Below are 27392 nucleotides of genomic sequence, written 5' to 3'. Positions count from 1 at the left end.
GTCTGCTCCATTTTGTAAGTTGTCTGTGCCTGTTGCAGCTTTCCCAGTGTTAGCTGCTGGTGCATCCTGCAGTGCAAAACTGCGCTTTCTGAAAGGCCTGCACGTGTATAGAGAGATGTTGTGATGGTCAAGATGGGTTGGCAGATGCTGGATGCTATTGTCAGTAATTGACGGGTGAGATCTTGATGTCCAGTTTGTTCAGTTTGCAGATAGTTGAGACAGAGTGGCTGAATGGGCCAGGTGTCTGCATTGGTTCCCTCCGGAACTGCATGGCCGCTATTAGCCACGAGGCCAGTTCAGCAACCATCCCCACAGCAATCGATGACATCACATCCACCCCCATTGTGGCCGCATCCGCAGCCACTTGCACCCCAAACGATTTCACATGCACCATGCGTGATATCACTTTCACCCCTCACATCATTGCTGATGTCACGCGTTCCATGACTTCCGCCCCCACTACTGCCGTCGTTGCCACCACTTCTGCTCCCACCAACGCCACTCACCTGCGCACTGACGACACGCTCCCCCCCTGCCCATGGACCCCACTGTCACCATTCCCATCCCCCAAAACCCTGAGGGGAACAGCACCCTTGCTAATGACACCACCCCTATTCTCCCTACCATCATTCCCACTCCAGTAACGTCCCCACCCCCAATTCCAGCTCCACACCTATACCAGGTCCTAGTTCCCAGCCCTGCCGAGTTTTCACTTTCCCCCCAGACCTCCCCCTCACTGAGGACAAATTATCAGTCCTCAGCAAAGGCCTTATCTTCATCCCACTCTGTCCACGCATCAATGAATTCAATACACGTCGTGACTTCGAACACTTCTTCCGAGTTTACTTTTTCAATCAGGACTCCCGCCCACCTTCCGAGGACCCTTCACCAGCCTCCAACACTCTCCATCCACCTGGACACCCCGTGCTGGCCTATTACCTGCCCTTGATCTCTTCATTTCCAACTGCTGCCGAGACATTAACCGTCTCAACCTGCCTACCCCTTCCCTACTCCAACCGCTTGCCCTCACAACGCGCAGCCTCCATTCCCTCTGCTCCAATCCCAACCTCACCATCAAGCCAGCAGATAAAGGGGGCGCAGTGGTAATCTGGCGCACTGACCTCTACACCGCTGAAGCCAGATGCCAGCTCGAGGACACCTCCTCCTACCGCCCCCTCGACCATGACCCCACCCCTCCATCACCAAACCATCATCTCCCAGACCATACAGAACCTCATTACCTCAGGAGATCTCCCACCCACACCTTCCAACCTCGTAGTCTGGGAACCCTGCACTGCCCGGTTCTACCTCCTTCCCAAGATCTACAAGCCTAACCACCTCGGCCGACATATTGTCTCAGCCTGCTCCTGCCCCACCGAACTCATCTCCACTTATGTCGATACTGTCCTATCCCCCCTAGTCCCCACGTATGTTCGAGACACCACCCACACCCTCTACCTCCTCCAAGACTTCCGTTTCCCCGGCCCCCAATGCCTCATCTTCACCATGGACATCCAATCCCTCTACACCTCCATCTGCCATGACCAGGGCCTCCAAGCCCTCCATTTCTTCCTCTCCCGACATCCCCACCAGCATCCTTCCACTGACGCTCTCATTCATTTGGCTGAACTGGTCCTCACCCTTAACAATTTCTCCTTCGAATCCTCCCACTTCCTTCAGACTAAATAGGTAGCCATGGGCACCTGTATGGGCCCCAGCTATGCCTATCTCTTTGTTGGCTATGTAGAAAAGTCCATTTTCCGTAGTTACACTGGCACCACTCCCCACCTCTTCCTTCGTTACATTGATGACTGCATCGGCACCACCTCATTCTCCCGCGAGGAGGTTGAGCAGTTCATCAACTTCACCAACACATTCCACCCTGACCTTAAATTCACCTGGACTATCTCTGATAACTCCCTCCCCTTCCTGGACCTCTCCATCTCCATCAATGACGACCGACTCAACACTGACATTTTTTACAAACCCACTGACACCCACAGCTACCCGGATTACATCTTGTCCCACTCTACCTCCTGCAAAAATGCTATCCCTTATTCCCAATTCCTTCGCCTCCGCTGTATCTGCTCCCAGGAGGACCAGTTCCACCACAGAACACCTCTTTCTTTAAAGACCACAATTTCCCTTCCCATGTGGTTAAAGATGCCCTCTAACGCTCTCATCCACGACCCGCACCTCCGCGCTCAAACCCCAGCCCTCCAACCGCAACAAGGACAGAACCTCCCTGGTCCTCACCTCCCTCCCCACCAACCTCCGCATAAACTGCATCATCTGCCGACATTTTTGCCACCTACAAATGGACTCCACCACGAGGGATATATTTCCCTCCTCACCCCTATCTGCTTTCCACAAAGACCACTCCCTCCGTGACTACCTGGTCAGGTCCATGTCCCCCAAAACCCACCCTCCCCTCCAGCACCTTCCCTTGCCACTGCAGGAATAGCAAAGCCTTCGCCCATACCACCCCCCCCTCACCTCCATCCAAGGCCCCAAAAGAGCCTTCCACATCCATCAAACTTTCACCTGCACAATAATTGAAAAATGTGGTGCTGGAAAAACACAGCAGCCCAGGCAGCATCCGAGGAGCAGGAGAATCAACGTTTCAGACTTATGCTCGAAACGTCGATTCTCCTGCTCCTCGAATGCTGTCTATCCTGCTGTGTTTTTCCAGCACCACATTTTTCAACTCTGGTATTCCAACATCTGCAGTCCTCACTTTCTCCTCCCTGCACAATAATGCCATTTATTGTATCCGTTGCTCCCGATGCTGTCTCCTTTACATTGGGGAGACTGGACGCCTTCTCGCAGAGCATTTTAGGGAATGTCTCTGGGACACCCGCACCAATCAATTCCACCTCCCCGTGACCCAACATTTCAACTCCCCCTCCCACTCTGCCGAGGACATGCAAGTCCTGGGCCTCCTCCACCGCCACTCCCTCACCACCCGACGACTGGAGGAAGAACGCCTCATCTTCCGCCTCAGAACTCTTCAACCCCAGAGCATCAATGTGGACTTCACCAGTTTCCTAATTTCCCCTCCCCTCACCTTACCCAAATTCCAGCTCAGCACCATCCTCATGACCTGTCCTACCTGCCAATCTTCCTTCCCACCTATCCACTCCACCCTCCCCTCTGATCTATCACCTTTACTCCTACCTGCATCCACCTACTGCGCTCTTAGCTACCTTCTCCCCAGCCCCACCCCTCTCCTATTTATCTCTCCACCCCGTAGGCTCCCTGCCTCATGCCTGAAGAAGGGCTTTTGCCTGAAACGTCAATTTTCCTGCTCCTTGGAATCTGCCTGACCTGCTGTGCTTTTCCAGCACCATTCTAATCTTGACTCTGGTTCCTTTGTCGAGTTTTCCTACATCTCGTTTCTTTGGGAAGGTTGGTAAGATGGGAAGCTGAATGTTAATGAGGCATGTTGTGGCATTAATAATGCCTTTTAACAAGTACTAATTCCTGTCAATTGACATCTCTCCACTGCCCAGAGAGACTCTCGTCACGCCACTGGTGAAAAGTATAAAAGGTGGATTGACTTACACCAACATCAAGATGGGCCTTGACAGCCTTTTCACCTGATTCTGCCACATATCTCACCTTGGCCCATGACACTCAAATCCCTGTAGGATTCCATCCAAAATTACAATTTACAGAAGTGATCCTGTGTTAAAATGTTAATGCTAATACATTCAAAACAGAATCAGCCCTATCGTGAACAGTTCTATGGTAATAATGTGGAATGAAACAGCAGACTAAGCTGAAGCTGGATTTGGCAGGGTTTGTGTTGCAATGGGAAATGTAAGTAGTTGTCAAAATGTTGAAACTACTTGGGAGGTGGGAACCTGAGCATGAGGGAAAGAGCCAACTATACACAATGACTGAACAAGTAGAGCATTGTGTTTGCATTCAGAGACATAATTTTTAAAAAGTGGTGGATAAAGTGTAGAGTAGAGCTGTATGATATTATTAACTATCATTTTCAAGGAAGGGAAGACACGTTTTCTTTATAAAATTGTTAATGTCAATACACTTAATGTTTATGATCTCCATATATCATGGAAAAAAGCTGAAGCAATGAAACAATGGACAAAGTTTATAAGCAATCTATAACAACGCTCATGTTAAATGTCATTGGTTTTCAATCAACAAAAAAAAGCTTTCAGGAAAATATCTTAGCATATTTAGCTCAATCAACCAAATAATTTCCAGTAGCTCAACTTACCTGCTGCTGAGAATAAGATGGTATGTTTATGTTAGCCTGGAAAGAAGATTGATAAGCAAATTCCTCTTAAAATTGAATAACTCAGAAGGCCTGTGTATCAAACTTTAGACGCTACAAAATTAGCCAGATATTGACAAGACTTCATTTACAAAAAACAGATATTGAATTATTAATTGTACACAAAATCCAGCTTCTTCTCCACTGTTATTTGACTTGACCTCTCAAATTTCAAATCTAATATTGATCTTGCTTTTTGTGCACTCTCTTTGCAGCTGTAACTTTGTATTCCTCGCTCTGTTCAATCACACTATGATCTTTATATGTTAAGACATACCTGTACTACATGCAAAACAAAACTTTTCACTGTACATATGTACATGTGACAATAAAATCAGATCAAATCATGATCCATCTCCGGAATACGTATCAATTCCACAGTCATTTCAGGGACAAGATTTGCTGATACTCTAGACTGAAAATCCAATCTGTAAAATGTTGTTTCTTTCTACCAATTGGAAAGCATTATCAAAGAAATGGTTGCACTCTTGGAGACTTTCCTTTTAAGAACATTACTGCACCATTCCCAACTGATCCATTGGAAACTTCAGTGTCCAATTTGGAACATTACCATTCCTAGTCAAGCAAATTCCAGTTTCAATTCTTGGTCGATGCTGAATAACCAGTTTCAGTAAATGGCAGCCTCAAAGCTGCAATTGACTGAGAACTTCTTTTATCCAAGAAACTGAAAAGTCTGCCAAGGTTCCTGTCCCTAATTATTATCGAAGAACTCATTCTCGAAAACTCAAGTAGGAATAGGATCAACCAGGATGCCCTCCGATGTTGAACAACATACAAACATTTGTTTTTAAATCCATGTTTTGTGACTGGCCATTTGAAGAGGTACCGAAGGATCAAGAACAGAAAACCATGATATAGCAGGAGACAAAAGCACCAGGAACTGAAGGAAAATTGGAGAAATTAAAAGCACTGCTGTATTAATTAAATACAACATAACCAAGAGAATTTAAAATGCTTGAGTTATGTGCAAACTGGAGGGATAATTAGGAAAATGTACAATTGTTATTTATGGATATACTGGGGATCTTCACTGAGAACTGTAACCAAATAAAAGATAGAACAAAGTTCACCAGGGAAGCACGACATCCTGGACTAAGACATAAAGACACTCAGAGATAAAAGGGACACATATCACCATTGAATAAATCATTGGCTAGTAAGCATTAAGAACCTTGCATAAAATGCCAATTTATTTTTTCTTCGATTAAAAGTGTTTAAGGAATAGGGCCATATGGTGATGTTTTATTAAATTACCTGTGGATATAAAATCGTGAACAGTATATTTCCTTATGCTCCTGATGAAATTCTCCCCTTGTGATTTGACATGTAAAACTAGCTCAAGTGTGATATCCATTTTAAACAAAATGATTAGAAACATTGAAATTACTGAACTAAACATAGACAATACTCAGTGGCAGCAGCCATCCAGTGTCTGAAATGAACATTTCAGGGAGCCAGTGAAATGATCTCTTTCATTTGAATCGACTGTCTATTTCGAACATTTTCCATTTACTTCAGATTTATGGCTTTCATGATTTTCCTTCTTCTAACTCTGATTATTATTTTGCTTAGAAATTAAAATGGTTAACCAACTGTGTCTTACCTTATTTACAAAACAAAGAAAATGCAGGGAAAGGAAGAAGACAAACATTTTCTCTGACTGCTTTTTCTACGAAAATTGTAAACTCATTCTGCTCGTATGTTTTCATGAGATCATTTGAGATGGTGAGAAGAGAAAATACAGATGACAAATGACAAATGACAAACCTCCCCAGGACCTGTGTAAAACACCAATTGATGAACGATATTTCAAATGACTTAGAGGTCACAACAAGCAGTTAACCAACATAATAGTAAGTGCCAAGAGTGGGAGATGTTCCTGGTTAACCAACTCAGGAAGAGCAGTTGGAGCTTTTCTTTAATTCATTCATGGTTTGAGGGTTTTGCTAGCTAGATCAATATTTATTGCCCAACCTTAATTGCCAAGGGGGCAGTTAAGAGTCAACCACATTGCTGTGGTTCTGGAGTCATATATACACCAGACCAGGTAAGGACGGCAGTTTCTTTCCCTGAAGGATATTAGTGAACCCAATGGGGTTTTCCCCTGTCAATCGATAATGGATTGCAGATATTTATTGAATTCAAATTCCACCACCTGCCAAGACTGCATTTGAACCTGGGTCCCCCAGAACATTACCTAGGTGTCTGATTGACAGTCCAGAGATAATACCATGAGACCATTGCTGTACCATCCATAATTTTACAATCATTCTCCACAGTCTTAGATCAAATATGCATGTAAAGATGCATGTAAAGGTGCATGTTGTCATGACAATCTGGATTTCTTGGCTGAGCTAGGGCTAGGGGTGCTGGTTGACACAGCGTTTCGACAATGCTGGAGATCACAGCCAACAGCATGTAGTTCAACTCCCATTCCAATTGCGGTGAATTCCAGGCCTGCCTCTTTGAACTGTGGTGAAGATTGTGGCACTCTGGTTTGGTCTTGCCTTCAGCAGAGAACTGAAGAAGAATTAATAGACCTCACAAGACATAGGATAGAATCTTATCGGGCTCTGAACAATGAGGGCTATGGCGAGATTTGCAGCAGAAACAGATGAGAAGTTTGTTGAGACTAGTTCTGATGTAGGGAACATTTCACTCCAACTTTTATGCTTTTCCCAAGTAATGTCACAATTTTTCTTTAGGCATCAGTGAGTTGACAGTTAAAGGGAATTATCTCTTTTAAGTGTTTGTTAACAGGACAATCACCTCAGTAATATGCAGCTTCCTATCTTACCAAACTCACTAAACTGAGAAATGTCAACGTGGAAGTTGGAGCGGGTACTTGACAAATTCAACTCACTGCTTGCTCCAAAGTATTTCCCTGTTGGACATCAGGAATTATTATCTCAGGATATTCTTCATGGGCATGAGCAAAATGCACAGCAGACATTGGTGTCAGAAGTGTCCCAATCTCTAAGAATCCGCATGGCACATCTCCAAGCTAAATACAGTTTGTTTCTGCACTTCAGCACAGCATCTTGGGCTGTAGCAGCATCTATCATTGTAATAATGCAGCAAGATCACAGTGTGGTCAGGAGCATGCACCTAGCTCATGGGCTGGACCAGGCTGTATCTCTGGGCTGAATACTCGCTTTCATTGCACATATACACTCTGAGCGTACCTGCATGCTCACACCATCCCTGCCCTACATTGCTTTGCCTTGTTTTTTGTGCTTTGCCCCCTTAAGGCCAGCAATATTAGGGACATGTTATTTCGGCCTTGCCTTGCCATTTAGCACCAACAGAAAGCAAGAAAGTTTGTCATGGCTATCAGCAGGCCTCAGTCAAGTCAGGGGGTTGGCCTTCACTATGAGGGTTCCAGATTCAGAAGGTGAAGGGCAGACTCCGATACCAGTCCTGGGGGTTGAAAACAGTCAGCCAACTATTTGGGATGTTCAGAGTTAGGACACTGTCTGCATAAGGGCTGAGGAGCTGAATGTCAGGCAGCCCATCATCTTAAGTCTTTCTATCCTGTTAGGGCCTGTATTCCTCTGGAATGAGGGACAGGTAGTTATTATGGGAGATGAAAGTGGGTGGCACAGCTATGACTTTTGATGCAAATGAGGAAGTGTCCCAAGTGAGTGAGTGTGTAAGCAGCACAGAGAGCACGTGGGGTTAGTGGTGTCCGGGTTGGAGTGGGTGAGTGAGGAAAGCTGTTGCAGGAAATAGAGAGGTGGAGCATGAGCCTTGTGGGAAGTGGGTGCAGTCACAGAGATAGTCTGCATGTGAGGTATTAGAGAGAAAATGATGACCCTTATGCTGGTGGAGTGGAGAAGGACAATGAGCTTCTTCCTCCATTCCTCCAGATGGCTTGGACTGCACTGGCCCAAATGGAAAGCTCAGGTGAGGCCGGAAGGATCTGGTATTGTTGCCTCCTCTGCTGGTGCTGGGGAATGAGGAAGTCCCATGGCTTCACCATTCTCTCCAGCAGGGTCACCAGGTCCCTGCCCAGAGAGTGGACACCAATTTCCCCTGTCTGCCATGTCCAAGGCAAATGTCAGGCCCTGAGCAAGGCAGCTCCAGACTGCTAGTGGGCCTGGGTGTACAAAAAGCTCATGAGGTGGCACAGACACAAGGGATACCAGTGAAATCTAGGATTGTTAGTGAGTGGTGAGCTGTTTTGGGAATCATAGAATCCCTATTGTGTGGATGCAGGCCATTGAGCCCATCAAGTCCACATCAGCCCTGTGAACAGCATCCAATCCAATCCCTGTAACCTTGCATTTCCCATGACTATTCCACCTAACCTACACATCCCTGGACACTATAGGCAATTTGGCATGACAATCTACCTAATCTGCATATCTTTGGACTGTGGGAGGAAATCAGAGGAAACCCACACAGACACAGGGAGAATGTACAAACACCACACAGTCACCCAAGGTGAAAGTGAACACAGGTCCCTGGTGCTGTAAGGCAGCAATACTACCCACTGAGCCACCATGCCAAACAATGGTGTGTGATAAGATGGAGCCAGAATTGGATGTGAGGGATGGGATACGCAGTTAGTGAGGCCGTTTTGGTAAAATATGATGAGAAGGAATGCTAGTCCTTGCAGCAGAAATTTCTCTTAAAAAAATTTGACTCAGCTAAAGAAATCTAAGATTCAACCCATGATAACTGAGTCAGCCAGTAGGTGTCACTCAGTCTGCTTGCTAGACGATTTAAATCAATGGCTTCTTCACTCATCCATTATTAAAATAAATTTTCATCCATTCCAGGATAGAACTGAAAATTTGGTACTGACTCAACCCACCCTGTTATCAGAATGCAGCTCTAACCTTAAGGATAATGCAGGGGTGTATTTTGACAATAGTTTTCTAAGCAGGTTTTTAAATATGTTGAAACTTTTCCCTGCACAGAAACGAATCTCTCTTCCATTATACACCTTTGGAGTGCATTACTTTGACTGAAAATGGCTGATGTTCTTGAATAACTTGCATTTATGCTGCACCTTTAATACTACTGGATGATGTTACCAAAAACCCATAGAATAATATAGCGGAAAAAGATGTTTGATTGAAGGTACCATTGTAAAGCTATTTAAATCCACCTCCCAGTTCTTCCTCCATCACCCCATTGTTTGTTCTCTCTTCAATTATTTATCAAACCCCCGTTAAAAGTTATTGAATCTGCTTCCACCATACTTTCTAGATCAGAGCAGCCTACTACATAAAAGAAATGTTTCATGTTAATGCTAGTCCTGTTGTCGACCATTTCAAATCTGAATTCAGTGGTTACCTGTCCTTCTGTCATTGGAATTAACTTCTCCTTATTTACTTTATAAAACCCTTTGAAATTTTGAACACCACTACCAAATCACTACGTAACCATCAGCTCTAAGGAGAATAATCCAACTTTCCATTGCCCCCACCGAACAGAAGCTCCTTATCCCTGGTATCATTCTAGTAAGTATCTTCTGCACCCGTTCTAAGGACTTGACATCCTTCCAAAAATGTGATGCCCAGAACTGAACATGGAGCTGTACACTGAGTTAGGCTGTTTGTCGTGTTTTATAGAGGTTTAATATTATTTGCTTAATTTGCAAAGCAAGGGACTCCATTTGATTGTTTTAACAGCTTTCTCACCTTGTCCTGACTTTTCAAACAGTTGACTATATATATTCCTAGGTTTCATTGATCCTGTACCTACCACCATCTAAAGTTCTATCATTCAGTTAATACCCTTTTTTAATTCTTCCAAACACAATGTATTACCTCCTTACTTTAATCTGCCATCAATCTGCCTATTTCACCAGTTTATGTCCTCCAAGCCTGTTACCATTCTCCTCATCCATAATGACTTACCTTTTTTCACCAAACTTTGAAATTCTGGCAATAGTACTGAAGACTTGTGCTCCACAAATTATTATTCCCCTAGCCAAGCTGATCTAGTATAATTACAACATTTATCCAGCAATGCGGAAAATTGCTCAGATATGTCCTGCATACAAAAAGCAGGAAACATCCAACCTGGCCAATTATCGCCCCATCAGTCTACTCTCGATCATAGTAAGGTGATGGAAGGTGTCATCAATGGTGCTATCAAGCAACACTTTCTTGGGACCAACTCGCTCATCTACAATCACTTTACGTTCTGCCACTCAGCTCCTGGCCTCAATACAGCCTTGGTTCAAACATGGACAAAAGAGCTGAATTCCAGAAGTGAGAGTGATTGCCCTTAGCATTACAGCTGCATTTGATTGAGTGTATCATAAAGGAGTTCTTATCAAATTAGAATGAATGGGAATCATAGGAAAGATTCTACGCATTTTAGAGTCACACCTGGTACAAAGGAAGTTGTACCAGGTACAAACCTGGAAGTGGACAGCTGGTATCATTACAATGAAGCTATTGAATTTTCATTTACAAAATCCACTTCTTTCATGTCCATTAGAGAAGGAAGCCTGCTCTCCTTGACTTCATTGGTTCACTAAGCACTCCAGCTCCACTGCATTAGGGTTTTGCCTTGGCTGTCCTGTGAAATATCTAATTAACAACTCAGTAGGCAACTAGACCATGGGTAATAAATACAACCTTACCAGTGATGCCCACATCCTGAGGATGACTTAAACATAATTATATTGCAATTCAATGGATCATTAAAAATAGACATTTATCTACTGTAACTAGGAGAAAGTGAAGAACGCAGATGCAGGAGATCAGAGTCGAAAATTGTGGTGCTGGAAAAGCAAAACAGGTCAGGCAGCATCCAAGGAGCAGGAGAGTCAATATTTCGGGCATAAGCCCTTCATCAGGAATATCATTAATACACATAATGTACTTGTTATCAAATGTCATTCCTTATGCTAAAACATTGACTCTCCTGCTCCTCGGATGCTGCCTGACCTGTTTTGCTTTTCCAGCACCACAATTTTCGACTCTGATCTCCAGCATCTGCGTCTTCACTTTCTCCTAGTTACAGTAGATAAATGTCTATTTTTAATGATCCATTGAATTGCAATATAATTATGTTTAAGTCATCCTCAGGATGTGGGCATCACTGGTAAGGCTGTATTTATTACCCATGGTCTAGTTGCCTACTGAGTTGTTAATTAGATATTTCACAGGACAGCCAAGGCAAAACCATAGTGCAGTGGAGCTGGAGTGCTTAGTGAACCAATGGAGTCAAGGAGAGCAGGCTTCCTTCTCTAATGGACATGAAAAAAGTGGATTTTGTAAATGAAAATTCAATAGCTTCATTGTAATGATACCAGCTGTCCACTTCCAGATTTTTGTCAACATACTTCAGATTTTGAAACTGCTGTGGTGAGATCTGAACACTTATCATTTAGGTTGTTAGTCCAGCAGGACTAATAGTCCGTGGTGTAACCATAACTTTACTGTGGCCCTATCAATACGTTTATTGCCTTGAGGTAAAGTACATAAATAACTTCAGTTTTTCACACTAACTGTGTGACTTTGTTTGTTGGACTAGACTAGAATCCAGTTTATTCCAAAGTTAACTTTTAATCAAGTTCACACTTGATGCAAATTTGATAAAAAGTTAAGATTAGTAATCTAATCTTAACTTTTTATCAAGTTCGCATCTGGTACAAAACAACATGAAGGTTGAATACATAAAAGTTCTTCAAGCATTCCAAATATAGATTTTTAACACAAAATAAATATATATTGAAAGCATTTTGTCAGTAGTGTAGATTTTAGATTAGATTACTTACAGTGCGAAAATAGGCCTTCGGCTCAACAAGTGTGGATGAGCAGAGGGATCTTGGTGTCCATGTACACAGATCTTTGAAAGTTGCCACCCAGGTAAATAGTGCGGTGAAGAAGGCATATGGCGTACTGGCTTTTATTGGTAGAGGAATTGAGTTCCGGAGTACTGAGGTCATGTTGCAGTTATATAAGACTCTGGTGCGGCCGCATCTGGAGTATTGTGTGCAGTTTTGGTCGTCATACTATAGGAAGGATGTGGAGGCACTGGAACGGGTGCAGAGGAGATTTACCAGGATGTTGCCTGGTATGGTAGAAAGATCGTATGAGGAAAGGCTGAGGCACTTAGGGTTGTTTTCATTGGAGAAAAGAAGGTTTTGGGGTGACTTGATAGAGGTGTACAAGATGATTAGGGGTTTAGATAGGGTCGACAGTGAGAATCTTTTTCCACGTATGGAGTCAGCTATTACAAGGGGGCATAGCTTTAAATTAAGGGGTGGTAGGTATAGGACAGATGTTAGGAGTAGGTTCTTTACTCAGCGAGTCGTGAGTTCATGGAATGCCCTGTCAGTAGCAGTGGTGGACTCTCCCTCATTATGGGCATTTAAGCAGGCATTGGATAAGCATATGGAGGATAGTGGGCTAGTGTAGGTTAGGTGGGCTTGGATCGGCGCAACATCGAGGGCCGAAGGGCCTGTACTGCACTGTATTCTTCTATGTTCTATGTTCTAAGTCCACATCGACCCTCCGAAGAGCAACCCACCCAGACCCACTCCCCTACACCTCACACTACGGGCAATTTAGCATAGCCAAGTCACCTGACCTGCACATCTTTTGGACTGTAGGAGGAAACCGGAGCACCTGGAGGAAACCCACGCAGACATGGGGAGAATGTGCAAACTCCACACAGCCAGTTGCCCAAGGTGGGAATTGAACCCAGGTCTCTGGCACTGTGAAGCAGCAGTGCTAACCACTGAGCCACTGTGTCATCCATTTTGTTTGCATCGATGCATTAAACTTTGTATAGAATGTATTTATATTTAAACGGATCTTGTAGTATATGGCTTATTCTCAATTTGACATTTATGAGGATGTTGGATGATGTTGTTTTAAAGCAGATGAAGACCCTAAATGTTCCTGATCAGCAAATTTTATGAGAAATTACATTCATGGCTGAAAATGGGCATTCCCACTGCTTCTCCAAGCTTGGCCGAAATCAAAACTATCCAGCTGAGTTTTATGCAAGGGTTGGGGTCCAAATAATGTAAAAACATCAAGAAGTAGCCTTCCCCTGGCTAGGCTGGTTCACTTTGTACCTACTTAATGTCTGTCATGCCACTAATTGACTTGAGCTAGATGCCTGCTCCCATCAAACTGCTGGAACAATGAGATTATTTTTGAGTTGAGAACCTGATTTCCCAATTGATGGATTTTGTCAAGTCTCTTTTCCAGAGGCCCGGTATTAGCATCCTTCCTCCTGACTCACCAACCATTAGGAAGAGGAATGTTAGATGATGCATCCAATCTGCCGAAAGAAGGGCTTGTAATTAAAGGGAACAGAACAGGGTTACAAAGGCTTACTGGATGTGGACGTTTGAGGGTGTGACATTTGCAAGAATACATAGGAGACTTGGGAAGACTACTTCCTGTGCTTTACATTCTTATCTGGAGGACCTGCTTTGAAATCTGAGGGGTTGCAGTGAGGTTTTTTTCCCAAAGATGGGCAGTGCGGGACAATGTTTACAACCAAGCAGATGTGGGTAGAAGCACCAGGGAAATTGACAGCATTTGTGTAGTCCCAGAACCTTGAGACAGTTCAGCAAGGCAATCCTGGATCTCAAAAGTAATGACACTCACATTTTGAGGTGCCAAGCCACACACTTGGAAATGCCCAGCATTCTTCAGCATACAGCACTCTGCAGGCATCAGACCATGCAACCCTATTCCCTGTATTCTCTGCAGGCATCTCACATCCCCATCAGAGTGGCTAACATTTGCACACAAACACTTCAAAATGTCATCCTCTCGCATCTTTGCCTCCCAGTTACCTTCACAAATGGTGCCCTTCATTCTTTCCTGTGCAAACCATCATGAACAATCAGACCTGTCTGATTTTCTTGTTCCAAAACATGAGTGCACATAACTTAGAGAGAGGCAGAGATCAGGGGTGATCCTCCTGTGAGAAGTATATTGAAGGTCATTGGCAATGCACTGTACATGTTTCCCAAATCCACTGGAAAGCAGAAGCCTGCTGAGACACCGATAATCAGAAATGGAGAGAGCTGATCTTTAGCCTGCAGTCTCTGTTGAGGTTTTCACCTTCTTTCAGTTAGATCGCACTTTCCATCCCCTCTGCTCTTTGACTGAAGAAAAGGGGACCAGTGTTGTTGCTTGTGTTATTCCTGCTGCTGCTGGAGCAGTTGTTTTTTGACTTCTACTCTTGTCTCTAGGGGTGGATGGTGAAGTTGTATAAACTGTGCCATAGACTGTACTCATGCTACTGGTAAAGGCTGAGAGCTGAGAAATGCAGCTGATGGTGAGTGAAATGCTAGGCAGGGGAAGTGTTTCCCAAGGAGCTGGCAATCAGCTGTCAGGCAATGCACTGTCTGAGCAAGAAAATGCTTTGAAGTGGAGTCTCACTTTTGATCATGGCTGGAGCTGGTCCCTTTCACTTCCCAGCCGGAAGTAGCTCTTCCTGTTGTTTGCTCACCTTGGTGACCCTGGTGAGGTGCAGACACAGCATGGAAGTTATGCACTTTCGGGCAAGAGAAATTCACGGTTAAAAAGGCTTTTTAATCGGCTCGATTGCTTTTCCGTTAGACCCACAGAGGCACGGATTCTGCCCCAGAGATATCAGAAAGAGGGGGATGTAATATTGGGTTCCCAGCACAATATGAGGCACAGGACTTTCTCACCTGGAATGCATCAGATCTCTGGTCTGCTGCTCTGGGAAAACTGCACTCTGACTTTTACCTTCTAAACCATTGCTGACATGTCACAAATTCCAGCAGGTGATTAAGAGAATTTAGGGACCTTCACTTGTGCGGTTTTGAGTTTGAATATTTTACTGACCGCTTGTGTAAATATTATCTCTGGCCTATGGGGTGTAGAATAGAATTTAATCTAAACGTTGAATCTGATTTGTAATCACATTTGGAAGATTATTGCTGGCTGCATTTTGAGTGCAATTATAGCCTCAGGGCCTTTCATTTCAATTGCATATATATTTGTTAAACCTAACTATAAAAATATATATCGCATTTTAGTATGTTAAGATAGTTGGTATTTTGAAAACCAATCATTAAGAGTGATTTTCTTGCAGAAATAATTTTTTTTGAAATTTGTGACTTGATTAGAATAGGTTCCCTACAGTATGGAAACAGGCACTTCAGCCCAACAAGTCCAAACCAACCCTTCGAAGGGTATCCCACCCAGATCCATTCCCCTACATTTACCCCTGACTATGGGCAATTTACCAATTTACGTAACCTGCATATCTTTGGATTGTGTGAGGAAACTGGAGCACCTGGAGGAAACCCACGCAGATACTGGAAGAATGTGCAAACTCCATACAGTCACCCGAGGTAGGAATCAAACCTGAGTCCCTGGCAGTGTGAGGCAGCAGTGCTAACCACTGAGCCACCCTGCCACCCCACTTGATGGATCAAATAACCTTTTGGTATGCTGCTGCACCCCGAAAGCTCACACAGTTCATGCGGTGAGACGGCAATATTTAGTACTGCAAGGCTGGAATGCAGCACATATCTCTAATCCATTTAGTTTTAAGTGTGCATCCTTGGAACCACCTGCCTGGTATTTGCAGCTCCCACACAGTCAAGTTGAAATAATTTTGAAGATCAAATTTCTCCACATTTCCATGTGCCACCACCATCTAAAGCTGCTCTCGGATCTTCTTTTCCTTCCAACCCTCTGTGCTACAGTGTTCGAATAAGTAAAGATTGCATTTCCTACTAGAATCAAAATATGTATTTGATAGTCACCACATATTGTCATTTAAAGATATCTTTCTTCATTAGTCAATGGAAAGTTTTATTCTTGGAAGGAGGATATATGACCCATATGCATCAGAATCAATGTAAAAACACAATGATGCTTCATCACATTTTATTTTTGCATCCATAAGAACAGTCTCACATAAACATTTTTTCTCAAAGGTGGTGTCTCTTTCAGTTCCATTTGTGAGTATTAAATATTTCATACTAATCAAATTTAAATGTTTTACTTTTAACTTAAAAGAAATTGGTTCAGTCAGTACTAACCAGGTCTCTATAATCGAGATTCCTTCCTTAATTAAGCATTTACCTATGTTTTATTTTCTTGTAGCCTCTTTGAAGATGAGATTATGTCATATATTCCAGCCCATGTTTCATTTCACCCAGGCTACAACTACTCTCCTCGTTGCTCCCCTGGGTCTTCACCTCAGAATTCCCCAGGTGAGTTAGGTTAACCTTTGAGTTTAGCATTAGAACTTGATTGAATGCTATTGTTTCATCACTGTAACTAGAGACAATAACGCAGCCAATGTTTGAGTGTTGGTCTATGTTGTAAAAACAATCACAACAGTATTTTGCATTCAAGTTGTTCATCTTCTGTAACGTTTAATGGCCTAGATCTGGTTGCATTGTTGCTGCCGACAAGGTTTTCCACACCACAACCATATTGTGCATTTTCAGACCAAAACTGAAGCAGAAATGTGCCAATGCAGACTCTTCAGCAATGTATCAGCAAGTGTGGAAAAAGGCCCACAAAGAGAAGTCACATAGCCGTTTCAAAACGTTAGCTACTTTGATGGGATATATGTTTTTAAAGGTCTCAAGACTTTCAATGGGTGGGTGTATGAGTCAGTAAGCCAATGAGTGGTTACATGAGTGAGGTGAGTTAGTGTTTGAATCAATGGGTGTGAGTGAGTAAGTGGATAGTGGGTGGGTGAATGGGTGGATGAGTGAATGAGTGGATATTCAAGTCACATGAGGTAGGGTAAAGCCTATGGGTAAACATAGGATTTCTTTTTTCTCATTCCTGTGTTTAAGAACAGAGCTGGACTTCTGATTGTGTTTAATTAGAGTGCCAATGTGTCTAGAGAACTAGCAGCTCTGCTGGGTGAGGTGGTTGCTGCCAAGCCAAGTCAGACACCACAATGTGTCACTACATGGAGATACATTGCTAAGGTCAAATTAAATGATTAAATCGGAGGATTGAAAATGAGAGGCCTTCCAGATTGGTGAGCCAGCCTCAGCTGATGTATTGCTGTGTCAGCAGGGTTGCCTTCATGAGCTAGGCTGTTTCTTTGGGACATGAAATATCAAGCTCTGATGCCACACTCAGACTAGCACACATTGGTTGCTTCTATTGAGCCGGTCGCCCCATACCATGAGTGCTGCTACTCTCAGTTCAGCTGGTTGCTGATTTCGGTGCATGCTGGTTCAGGAAAGTTCCTTAGAGGGAAGTCCTTTAAAAAGAAGTCAGCAAAATGTGGAAATGAACATATTACCTGCAGATCCATTTTCAGGTATACAAGACCAGTTGGTCAAGTTGGCATCCTTTCAAAGATTTATTGGCTAAAATTTATCACTATTACATTCCAAGTGGGCATATCTCTGACATAACAGGACACATTGGCCTGACGATTAGTAGCACCAGAACTCCACATTTTTTGCCTCATATCATCATTATGACTTTACAGTATAAGCTTCTTATTTTGGTGTGAATGGCATCATTTTAGAATCCCCTTGATTCTGAGCCACTTATACTGGTTCCAAACAAATTATTAACAACTTCCATTCATAACGAGCATTCAGGAGTATAAAGCTGATGCTCAAGAGGGCTACTGAAATAAGAAAATGTTAAGTCTGGAAGCATCAGAAATGTTTTACTTACTTCTCTTCAAAGTTTTGAAGATATTTGTTTGCCAACAACATTTTATTCCATAGTTACATCACTGCTGTATTCCATATTGGTTCCGGAATTCCCGACTGGAATCTCATAAATATAATCTTTCCGTGAAAGACACGAAAACTAGGAATGTGAGAACTGTTCACATCTGCCATTACTGCTTATGTCCGTCACTACTGTTCACACCAGCTAATGTCACCAGAGATGTCCTTACTTGTGTGTGTCTGTGTAAATAGGCTCCAATTTGCTTGGCAGATGCTGGCATTGTTGTGCTGCCTGTTCCAACCTATCCAGTATCCAGACTGCAATGGGCAGACCTCTACCAGAGACTGTGACCAACAGGGGTCTACAAATGAATTTTTCAGGAATGTATTCATTATGATCACCAGGTTTTCATGTCTGTTTGATAGGCATGCAACGAGCAAGTGCAAGGGCTCCTGCACCATACAGGAGAGATTTTGAAGCTAAGCTGAGAAATTTTTACAGAAAGCTTGAGGCCAAAGGTTATGGGCAAGGACCAGGAAAAATCAAGTAAGGAACTTATTTTATAATTTCTTCCTGAGGCTACCAACAATATATATATACACTCACACCAGCTGCATGGATTTTACTGAATCAGACAAACATAGAACTTGGGACATGGATATTGAAGGACCCATAGCATTTGCTGTACCTGATGATAGATGGAAACGTTTGCATAGCTGCTGGTCCCAGCAGAATACTGATATACATTCTTGGCACACCAACTCTGTGGCAAAGGCAGAAATTTGTTCTAACTTCCCAATAGGTAGAGAAGCAAACAACAATAATTTAGTCTATTAGTTGTCACATCAAAAATGCTAAAATGTGACATGACAGCATATTGTTTTCCTCCTGTAAAAGGGTTTTGTGCAAAGAGAGAGAAATAACATATAGAATCACAACCAGTGTTTTTCATTGTGGTTTAGGTCTCTGTGTTATACATTTTCAATGGAAAACAGTGTCTTCTGAAGGTGAAGCCCATTTAAGAGGCTTGTTGGTATGTAAAGAACCCAAATCAAAAACACACATCGTTCTCCAACGAAAATAATTTGGGACTTCCTAAATATAGCTGACATGTGCTTTCAATTACAAACTAAAGTTCCTTGCTGAAGAAAATGTTGCTGGCAGCACTAAAACCCATTCAAACTGCCTCCGCTGCCTCACTTGAATTCTGCTCTGTCTTTGCAGATTAATTATACGCCGGGACCACTTGCTGGAAGGTACCTTCAATCAGGTTATGGCCTATTCACGCAAAGATCTGCAACGAAACAAACTGTATGTCACCTTCGTTGGAGAAGAAGGGTATGGAGCTTCTCCATGTGTTTCATAATAAATAGATATTGTTCATTTGTCAACAATGCTGACCATGTTTCTCATTAACTACCACTTAGGGAAAGCTACAGTCAGCTGTCAAAATAACCTTCATAGAAAAGCTAACTTTAATTGTTAAAGCTCTGTTGCTAAGTGTTCTGAAGAAAGATTAATCCATTAGATACCTGATAAAGGTGGCAAACATCCACGATGTAAATATTTTGCACTCTTCTGATGTGTCTAATCAAACGAATACATCTTACATGGCATGCTTGAACAGGTTCCTTATACAGGTTGATTTGAGATTTTCAGCATAGACAAGTAGACAAAAAGTTTGTTTCCATGCTGTACATCTCTACAATATCTCCATGACCAAATAACAAGATATTCTGTTCAAATAATTTACATATTATATGGACTGATTCTTTATAATAAAAATTCGAAGCATATCCACAAGCTTGCAGTCTCAAGGTTGATCTATCCCCATATCAGCAAATTTTTAATAGTTTACACATCGTGCATTAAAGATTAGTCTCAGCTAGTCTTCTTTCCTAAGTTTCAAGAGGCTATTTGACCTTTCCTGACATTTTGGGTTACACAGAAAGCCTTTTTCTTGTTGCAGACATTGGTGATTGAATGCCACCACCACTTCCCTGGAAGTTGTAATTTTGGTGAGGAAACAACATGCTTGCAATGCCACGCCCATCTCCCCAACCACCATTGAAGGCTGTAGAGAAGCTGAATGCCCAGAAACCTGGTTCCGATCTCTCTTTGCTGACCTGTGCTGGCATGCTTAATCAGCATTGGACTATTCACTGACATGACTGGACTGTGTCATATTCACAATATACCAGCGTCACATTAAAAAATGCATAGGTACAATTGTAAATTTGCAAATGTGACATGCATTTTTTGAACCACTGCAATCTATGTGGTGTATGTATACCTGCAATGCCATTTGAGAGGGAACTCACTAACATCTCAAGGGTAGCTCGGAAAGGGTGGTAAATGCTTGTCCAGCCAGTGATGCATACATCCCATAAGTGAATTTTAAAAGTGGACACCACGTTTGAAAATTTCCATCAATTGTGCCTGTGCATCTTTTGAATGTTGCTGCTGGTCCATTGCAAAACTGACACATTTCATAGCACTGGGAGCTCCAACATGCAATATTCTATTTGAATTAGTTTTGTAATGTGAAATTCCATGTGCATAACTTTAAGTTAAAATCAAAGCTGGATTCAGCATGAATTTTGGAATTGGCTAAAGGAAAGTAACAAATCATAGTTGACAAGTCGTGGTAGAGTAGGAATGGTACTAAGTACCTTAGAACTCAGTGCTGTGATCTTGAATATTTCCAATTATTTAAATGACTTGGATCTAGAAATCAATCTGATCAATCATTGCAACGCATTAGTAGTTGCAGCTAAAAACAAAGTGGTAGTGAAGTTAGAGTATACTCCTCAGAAATTGATACTTGTTTCATAGGCAGAACAAAACCCACCCTCATGGAAAGTGTCAAAATAGCTGCAGATATAATTGAAAGAGACCCAAGTGCCTTAGTTGTTTATTACATCCAGCTAATAAAGAGCGGCAATCGATGAAGTCATAGAATATTGAACTGTATAGCCAAGAGAGCAGAATGTAAATCAGAAGTGTCAGATCACACTTTCAATCTTTCTTTCAATGTTGGCCATTGAGGCACAAGGGAGACTTCCAAGTGCTGCAAACAGTGCAAAGAAGAACACTGAAGCTGAATTTAGTGTCTAGGATTTACATTATTGGAAAAGACTGGAGAAAGTTAGAACTGTCAGCCTAGAAGGTAAGCAGCTGAGAGAGAGATGACTTTTCAGAGAATTGAAAAGGTAAATCCAGAATATTTAAGTTAAAGCGCAAACCCTGATGACATATATCAGTCATGGTAAATTATCAGAAATGTACTTTGTTATTCAAACAATATCAATAGTTTATTTCACACACCAAGAGTGATCAGCCTGAATAATGGGCTTACAGATAGAATAGCAAAGGATTTATTCTAGATCTTATAATGTATTTTATAGAAGATGGACAGGTTGATTTCTAATTACACTGCATTTAAGTGTCAAGATTGAATTAGGTATGTCTGCAAGAAAGAATGATGTGTTATTTAACTAAGTGGAATTTTGTGCTTGCCTCAAAATATGTTAACATAAAATACATATTTAACTGTGTTTGCACACATGTTGTAATCATTATTGAGAATCATCATTAGAACAGAAATGTTTATGCAAGAAACATGCACATATTATTATTTCACCGCCAATTACTGTTAAGGCAATGATCCAGAAGAAATAAGTGACTGTGGTAAACTATTATTCATCAAATGGAAATCAGTCAAACCTCTCATTCAAATTGATGTATGAAAATAGTTATGACATCTGCCCATTATAATTGGGACTGCACTTCATAAGTATTTGACTTGTGTGAAACACATTGAGATGTTTCTGAGATGTGGCATGGTGCAGCATACAGGTACAATTGCAAAATCTGACAGAAAATATCTTGTCGGTTTCCCTTGAAAGAGAAATAACATTAGAGTAGTGCTGAAAAAGCACAGCAGATCAGGCAGCATCCGAGGAGCAGGAAAATAGATATCCTGCTCCTCGGCTGCTGCCTGACCTACTGTGCTTTTTCAGCACTACTCTAATCTTGACTCTAATCTCCAACATCTGCAGTACCCACTTTCATCTTGAAAGAGAAATATCTTGCTGTATGTAAAATTATGAAATCATTACAGCTATTACTTGATGTGACTTCAAGGGTGTCACGGATTTAAAAATAACTAAAAGGGAACCTTTGCAAGGCAGGGTCCTAGCCAGCTACAGCTTATATTATTGCTGCCATAACAAGCAGAATTATTAATGACATTTATGGTCCCCATGTCAGGTTTGAAGGTGCTGGGGCTTCAAACACATGGCACATATGATCTGCCTAATACCTATCCACTGGCCACAACCTGTCCGCCATTGACAAGGAGTAACAAGGACAATGGGTAGACCACATGCTCTCAGGTACTTTGAGACATTTCAGTGATTGGTGTTCACTAAAGAGACTCATCCTGTGCCTGCCACTATTGTACCCGAGACAGGCATGAGCCACATCTGGTGGGTAGCTCTGCAGCTTTCACCAGCACTCAGGTGTGAAGCATTCAAGGAGAGGGTCCTTTGATTAACCTATTAGAGGCACCCCAATAAGGTCATGTTGCACGTTATCTGCCGTCCCTCGCTGGTTCCCGTTGGTCAGGCTCTGCCATTATCCTGAACTTTTCCGAAGCCCAACCTCCATCAGGCGCCTTCATCATCAGGGATTACCTTTTTGTTTTATTCATTCTTGGTTATGGGTGTCTCTGGTTAGACCAACATTTATTGCTCATTTACATTTGATGTGGAGAAGGTGATAGTGAGCTGCCTTCTTAAACTGCTGCAGTTCTTGGGGAGTAGACCACCCATAATACTATTAGGGAGGAGTTTGAGGACTAGACCCAATGTAAGTGAAGGAACAGTGATTTATTTCCAAGTCAGAAAGGTGTGACCTGGAAAGTAACTTGCAGTTGGAGGTTTTCTGACACATCAGCTGCCCATATCCTTCTAGATGCTAGAGGTCAAAGATTTGGAAGTTCTTGTCAGGGGAGCTTAGGTGTGTTACTGCAGTGCAGTTGTACATGGCACACACTGCTGCCACTGTGAGCTGGTGATGAGGGTAGTGAATGTTCAAGGTGTTAGATGGAGGGATGGAGGATATCAAAAAAGCTGCTGCTTTGTTTTGGAAAGTGTTGAGATTCTTGAATGCTATATCCTGCATTCTTCCACGCAAGAAGAAAGTAAGCCACAACACTCCTGACTTATACCGTGTGAATGGTGGGCAGGTGTTGGGGAGATAGGAGATGAATTGTTCACTAACTTCTCACCTGGTCTTGTAGCCACAGTATTTATATAGCTCATATAATTCAGCTTCTGATCAATGGTAATGCCTAAGATGTTGGTAGTGGGAAAATCAGCAATGGTAATATTATTGAATGTCAAGGGGCAAAGGTTATATTCTTTCTTGTTGAAGATGGTCAATGCCGAGAACTTACATTTTACAAATGTTAGTGGAGGCTCAGAAGTGGTCACTGCTCAAATCTGGGGCTGTCAGCCAATCACATAGGCTGGCTGCTCTCTAAGATATTTTTTACAACTAAGTGAGGGGTAGAAATCACATCTCCAGACAACTAAGGTTCCATAGAGTGGTGGATATTCACCCTGAATTGATTGCTTTCCTTACTTTATATTCCCCCTTCCCAGCACTTTGCTGTACAAGCATCAAGACACCCGTTTGACACCCTTTTCTTAGCCTGTAAGGTTAAACCTTTACAAGAGCCTATTAATTCTACAGATAAACATCACTGTCAGGAGTCTATTCCCAGAGACTGTAAAATTTGGTCAATTTCCCAGGAGCCAACAGGTTTTCACTGTAGAGGTAAGTCATCTCTCCTGCATTGACCTGACTTTGGTGTAAGCCCATTTGCCATGACAGTGAGCTTTCTGCTGAAGTTAGGGTGACAGAGTGGGAGAAACTCCAAGGAGTTTATCCTTTATATGCTTGTGTCAATACGAAATACATTTTGATGGGAAACAGGTCCTTGTAGTTGACTTTGTGCTAATGACAGTCAGAGCACAGTATAAAAGAAACAAAATCAGATCCATTTTTAGAAATAGGTGCCAAGAAAAAAAATCTCTGTTTAAATAATGAATATCAATCAGGTGGCACATTATTTGGGAAAAATTACTGACTGTATCCATCACACAAGTGAGCAAGCAGTGTCGACATAATATTGAACTTGTTCAGTTTATTTCAGAACAGAGATAGAGATTTTTGTCACAAGATGGAAGAATTCTAATTTTCAAAATCCAAGTCCACTTTCAAATCTTGTTCATGCCAAATCTTTGCACCTGAGGAAGGTGAGCAGGATTAGGCTGGTTTCTATGAGCCACAATTCATTACAGGAAGAGTGTAAAATGTGTGGCCTTAAAAAAACCCACCTTCATTTTCAGAACCAGCAGCCCAACTTCCAAAATCACGTTTCCTAAACTTTACTACTCATTCCTCCGCACATCCCTCTATATCCATACATTATCCCCATGGCACTCCATGCATTTTTATACTCTCCATGCCCCTTCCTACACCTCATGCCCACTCATTGTATCCACATGTGACCTGCAATGCCAGTCACACAATATCTGCCACAGGCAAAACTCAGAGTATCTTTGAAATTGACATTTTTACAAAAAAAACCGTGTTTAAATATCTCCTGGAGTTGTGATTGAAAGACATTACACTGCTGGTAAATTCTCACTATTACGACATTCAAAAATGTAAGCCCCCTTAAGTGTTACATCTGTTTATAATCTTATAATAACTTCTTAAAAATGCACATCAAATTGTGACCACAGATCCCTGCTGAGGGATAACTATTTGTATCATTTTTGGAACTCATTCACAACAGGCTCATCAACAATAACAGTGCCTGGTAAACATCAGCAATGGAGCCTGTTGAAACTGAAAAAAAAATCTTTTTAAAATTAATTGCACATGGTGTTTAATTTCCATTTTGAAGCAGATAACCTGCCTATTAATGGAGTGGAGCATTTGTTTAAATGCATTTTTGCTATTGGCAGCAGGCCAAATTCTCTCAAAGCTAACATTTCAATCACCGTCTAACACATCATGCACGTGTTCCAGCACATTTTTCTAAAGTTCTGAATACATTTTGGTGCATTCTCCAATGGGAAAAGTACCCTAATGCATCAGAAAACTTACTCAATGCTGGTCAATATAGTGGTCGACTTGCCTTTATAATGCAGAGTCTTGTGATGAACCATCCAGTTAAAGCATATTCACAAGGCAATTCAATATCTAATACTTCCTATTGCTTAGTGCTTATAGTTCCCATTGCTTTCTCTATAATCATCTGTCTGCGAGTCAAAGTCAATTTGACAACCTGTTCTCTAGTAGGAAAGATTGTTGCGATGCTATGCAGAGTGCAAGATGAAGAGCTTCAGTAACATGTTTATTTTTTCAGAAATAGGAGTCGCAGGTGAAGTTTAATTCAGGTAAATGCGAATTGTTGCATTTTGCGAAGACAAACTGAGACAGGGTTTATAAAGTTAATGGTAGGGCCCTGAGAAGTGTTGTAAATCAAAGAAACCTAGGGGTTCTGGTACACAGTTCCTGGAAAGTGACTTCACAGGTAGACAAGATGGTGAAGAAGGCATTTGGCAGGCTTGCCTTCTTGGTCAAAGCATTAAAAGTGTAGGAGTTGGCTGCTATGCAGGACATTGGTATGGCCACTTTTGGAGTCCTGCATACAGTTCTGGTTGCACTCCTACAGGAAGGAAATTCTTAAATTGGAAATGGTGCAGAAAAGATTTGCAAGGATCTTACAGGGACTAAAAGGTTTGAGTTATAAGGAGAGGCTGGATAGCTAGGACTTCATTCTCTGGAATTTAGGAGGTTGAGGGGTGTCCTGATAGAGGTTTATAAAATCACAAGAGGCAAAGCTAAGGTGAATAGCAAAGGTCTTTTCCCTAAGGTAGAGAAATTCAAACCTAGAGGGCATAGTTTTAAGATGAGAGGAGAAAGATTTAAGAAGGACCTGAGTGGCAACTTTTTTACACAGATGGTGGTTCGTATGTTGAATGAACTGCCAGAGGAATTGATAGATGCGGATTCAGTTACAACATTTAAAAGACATTTGGACAGGTACATGAATGGGAAAAGTTATGCAGGCAAATGGGGCTCCTTAGTTTGGGAAACCTACTCAGCATGGAGGAGTTCGACCGAATGGTCTTTTTCTGTGCTGCATGACTCTATGACTCTGTAACATCAGGATCTTTCCAACTCCTCAGTAAGCCTCATATTTTGCTCATAAACTCTCTAATGAGGTGGTGTTTTTTTGGGGGGGTGTTCCAAAAGTCAAGCCCAGCACAAAATAAGAAGACATAGGGGAGTAGTGAGAAGGAAGTCCAAATTAGCTATAAGGTTGACAATGCCAAACCTAACCTCAGAAGAAGTACATGCAGTGATGTGACCCAAAGCAACAAAAAATAATATGAATCAGAGAAAGAGTGGAAATTCATATTTGCATTGTAAATCTAAGTCATTGAGTTTTGCTGCAGAGAAAGATGCTCTTCCACCCAGGGTGTCTGTATTGGTCATCAACCACCTCTTTACTCTAATCCCATTTTCCACCAATTGACCCATAGCCTTATATACTATAGTATTTCAAGTGTTCATCGAAATAATTCTCAAATGGTTCCCACGTCTATCATTCTTTCAAGAAATGAGTTGTCTTGGTGAAAAATGTTTACCTTAAATATCCTCTAAACCTTCTGCCCTTGCCTTAAATATGCCCCCTACTTATTTACCCATTCTCTAGGGAGAAATCTCTCTTCTTAATTATCCTATATTTGTACCCCTCAAAATAATGTACATTTCAATTAAGTCCCTCCTCAGACTTCTCTACTCTAAGGAAAACAATCCCAACCTATCCAGTCTCTCTTCATTGTTAAAACACTCCAACCCAGGCAACATCTTTGTGCATCTCTTCTGCACCCTCCCTGGTGCAACCACAATCCACCTACAGTGCGGTGACCAGAAATGCACATAGTACTAATAATCTGCACACAAGCTTCATCACAACATCTCTGCTCTTATATTCAATGTTTTGACTAATAAAGGCAAGTATCCTAAATATCTTCTTAACCACATTATCCAACTATCTTATCACTTTCCAAGATATATGAACACATACACCAAGGTCCCTCTGATCCTTTGCATTTCCTAGAGTCTTAACAATCATCATGTCTCACTTGTTTTGTTACTCCTCCCAAATAAATCATCTCAGACTTTTCAGGATTAAATTCCAATTGTCACTGTTTTAACCAATGACCAACATATCTATATTGTGCTGTAGTCTCCTCTTTATTTACCATGCCACCAATTTTTGTGTCATCTGTAAACTTACTGATGAGATCTTTCCCCTTCATATCTGGATCATTAATGCATAC

General features: G+C 42.0%; 1 protein-coding gene and 1 long non-coding RNA gene across 12 annotated transcripts in view; one reads left to right on the top strand and one right to left on the bottom strand.

Moving 5' to 3' along the window:
• LOC122549923 (E3 ubiquitin-protein ligase HECW1-like) overlaps positions 1-27392 on the top strand; it is a 464685-nt gene that overhangs the window by 335557 nt on the left and 101736 nt on the right. For all 11 annotated transcript variants that reach the window (XM_043690154.2, XM_043690156.2, XM_043690157.2 and 8 more), the window contains 3 exons: positions 16405-16514; positions 18384-18504; positions 19183-19296. In XM_043690154.2, the coding sequence (XP_043546089.2) occupies positions 16405-16514; positions 18384-18504; positions 19183-19296 (345 nt within the window). The remainder of the gene's footprint in view (positions 1-16404; positions 16515-18383; positions 18505-19182; positions 19297-27392) is intronic.
• LOC148149956 (uncharacterized) overlaps positions 1-27392 on the bottom strand; it is a 132141-nt gene that overhangs the window by 25916 nt on the left and 78833 nt on the right. The window lies entirely within an intron of this gene.

The sequence above is a fragment of the Chiloscyllium plagiosum genome, unplaced genomic scaffold (assembly GCF_037043375.1).
Source record: "Chiloscyllium plagiosum isolate Xiang-an unplaced genomic scaffold, Cpla_swu_hap1 HiC_scaffold_5, whole genome shotgun sequence".
Taxonomy (NCBI): Eukaryota; Metazoa; Chordata; class Chondrichthyes; order Orectolobiformes; family Hemiscylliidae; genus Chiloscyllium; species Chiloscyllium plagiosum.
This window is presented reverse-complemented; position numbering and strand designations above follow the sequence as displayed.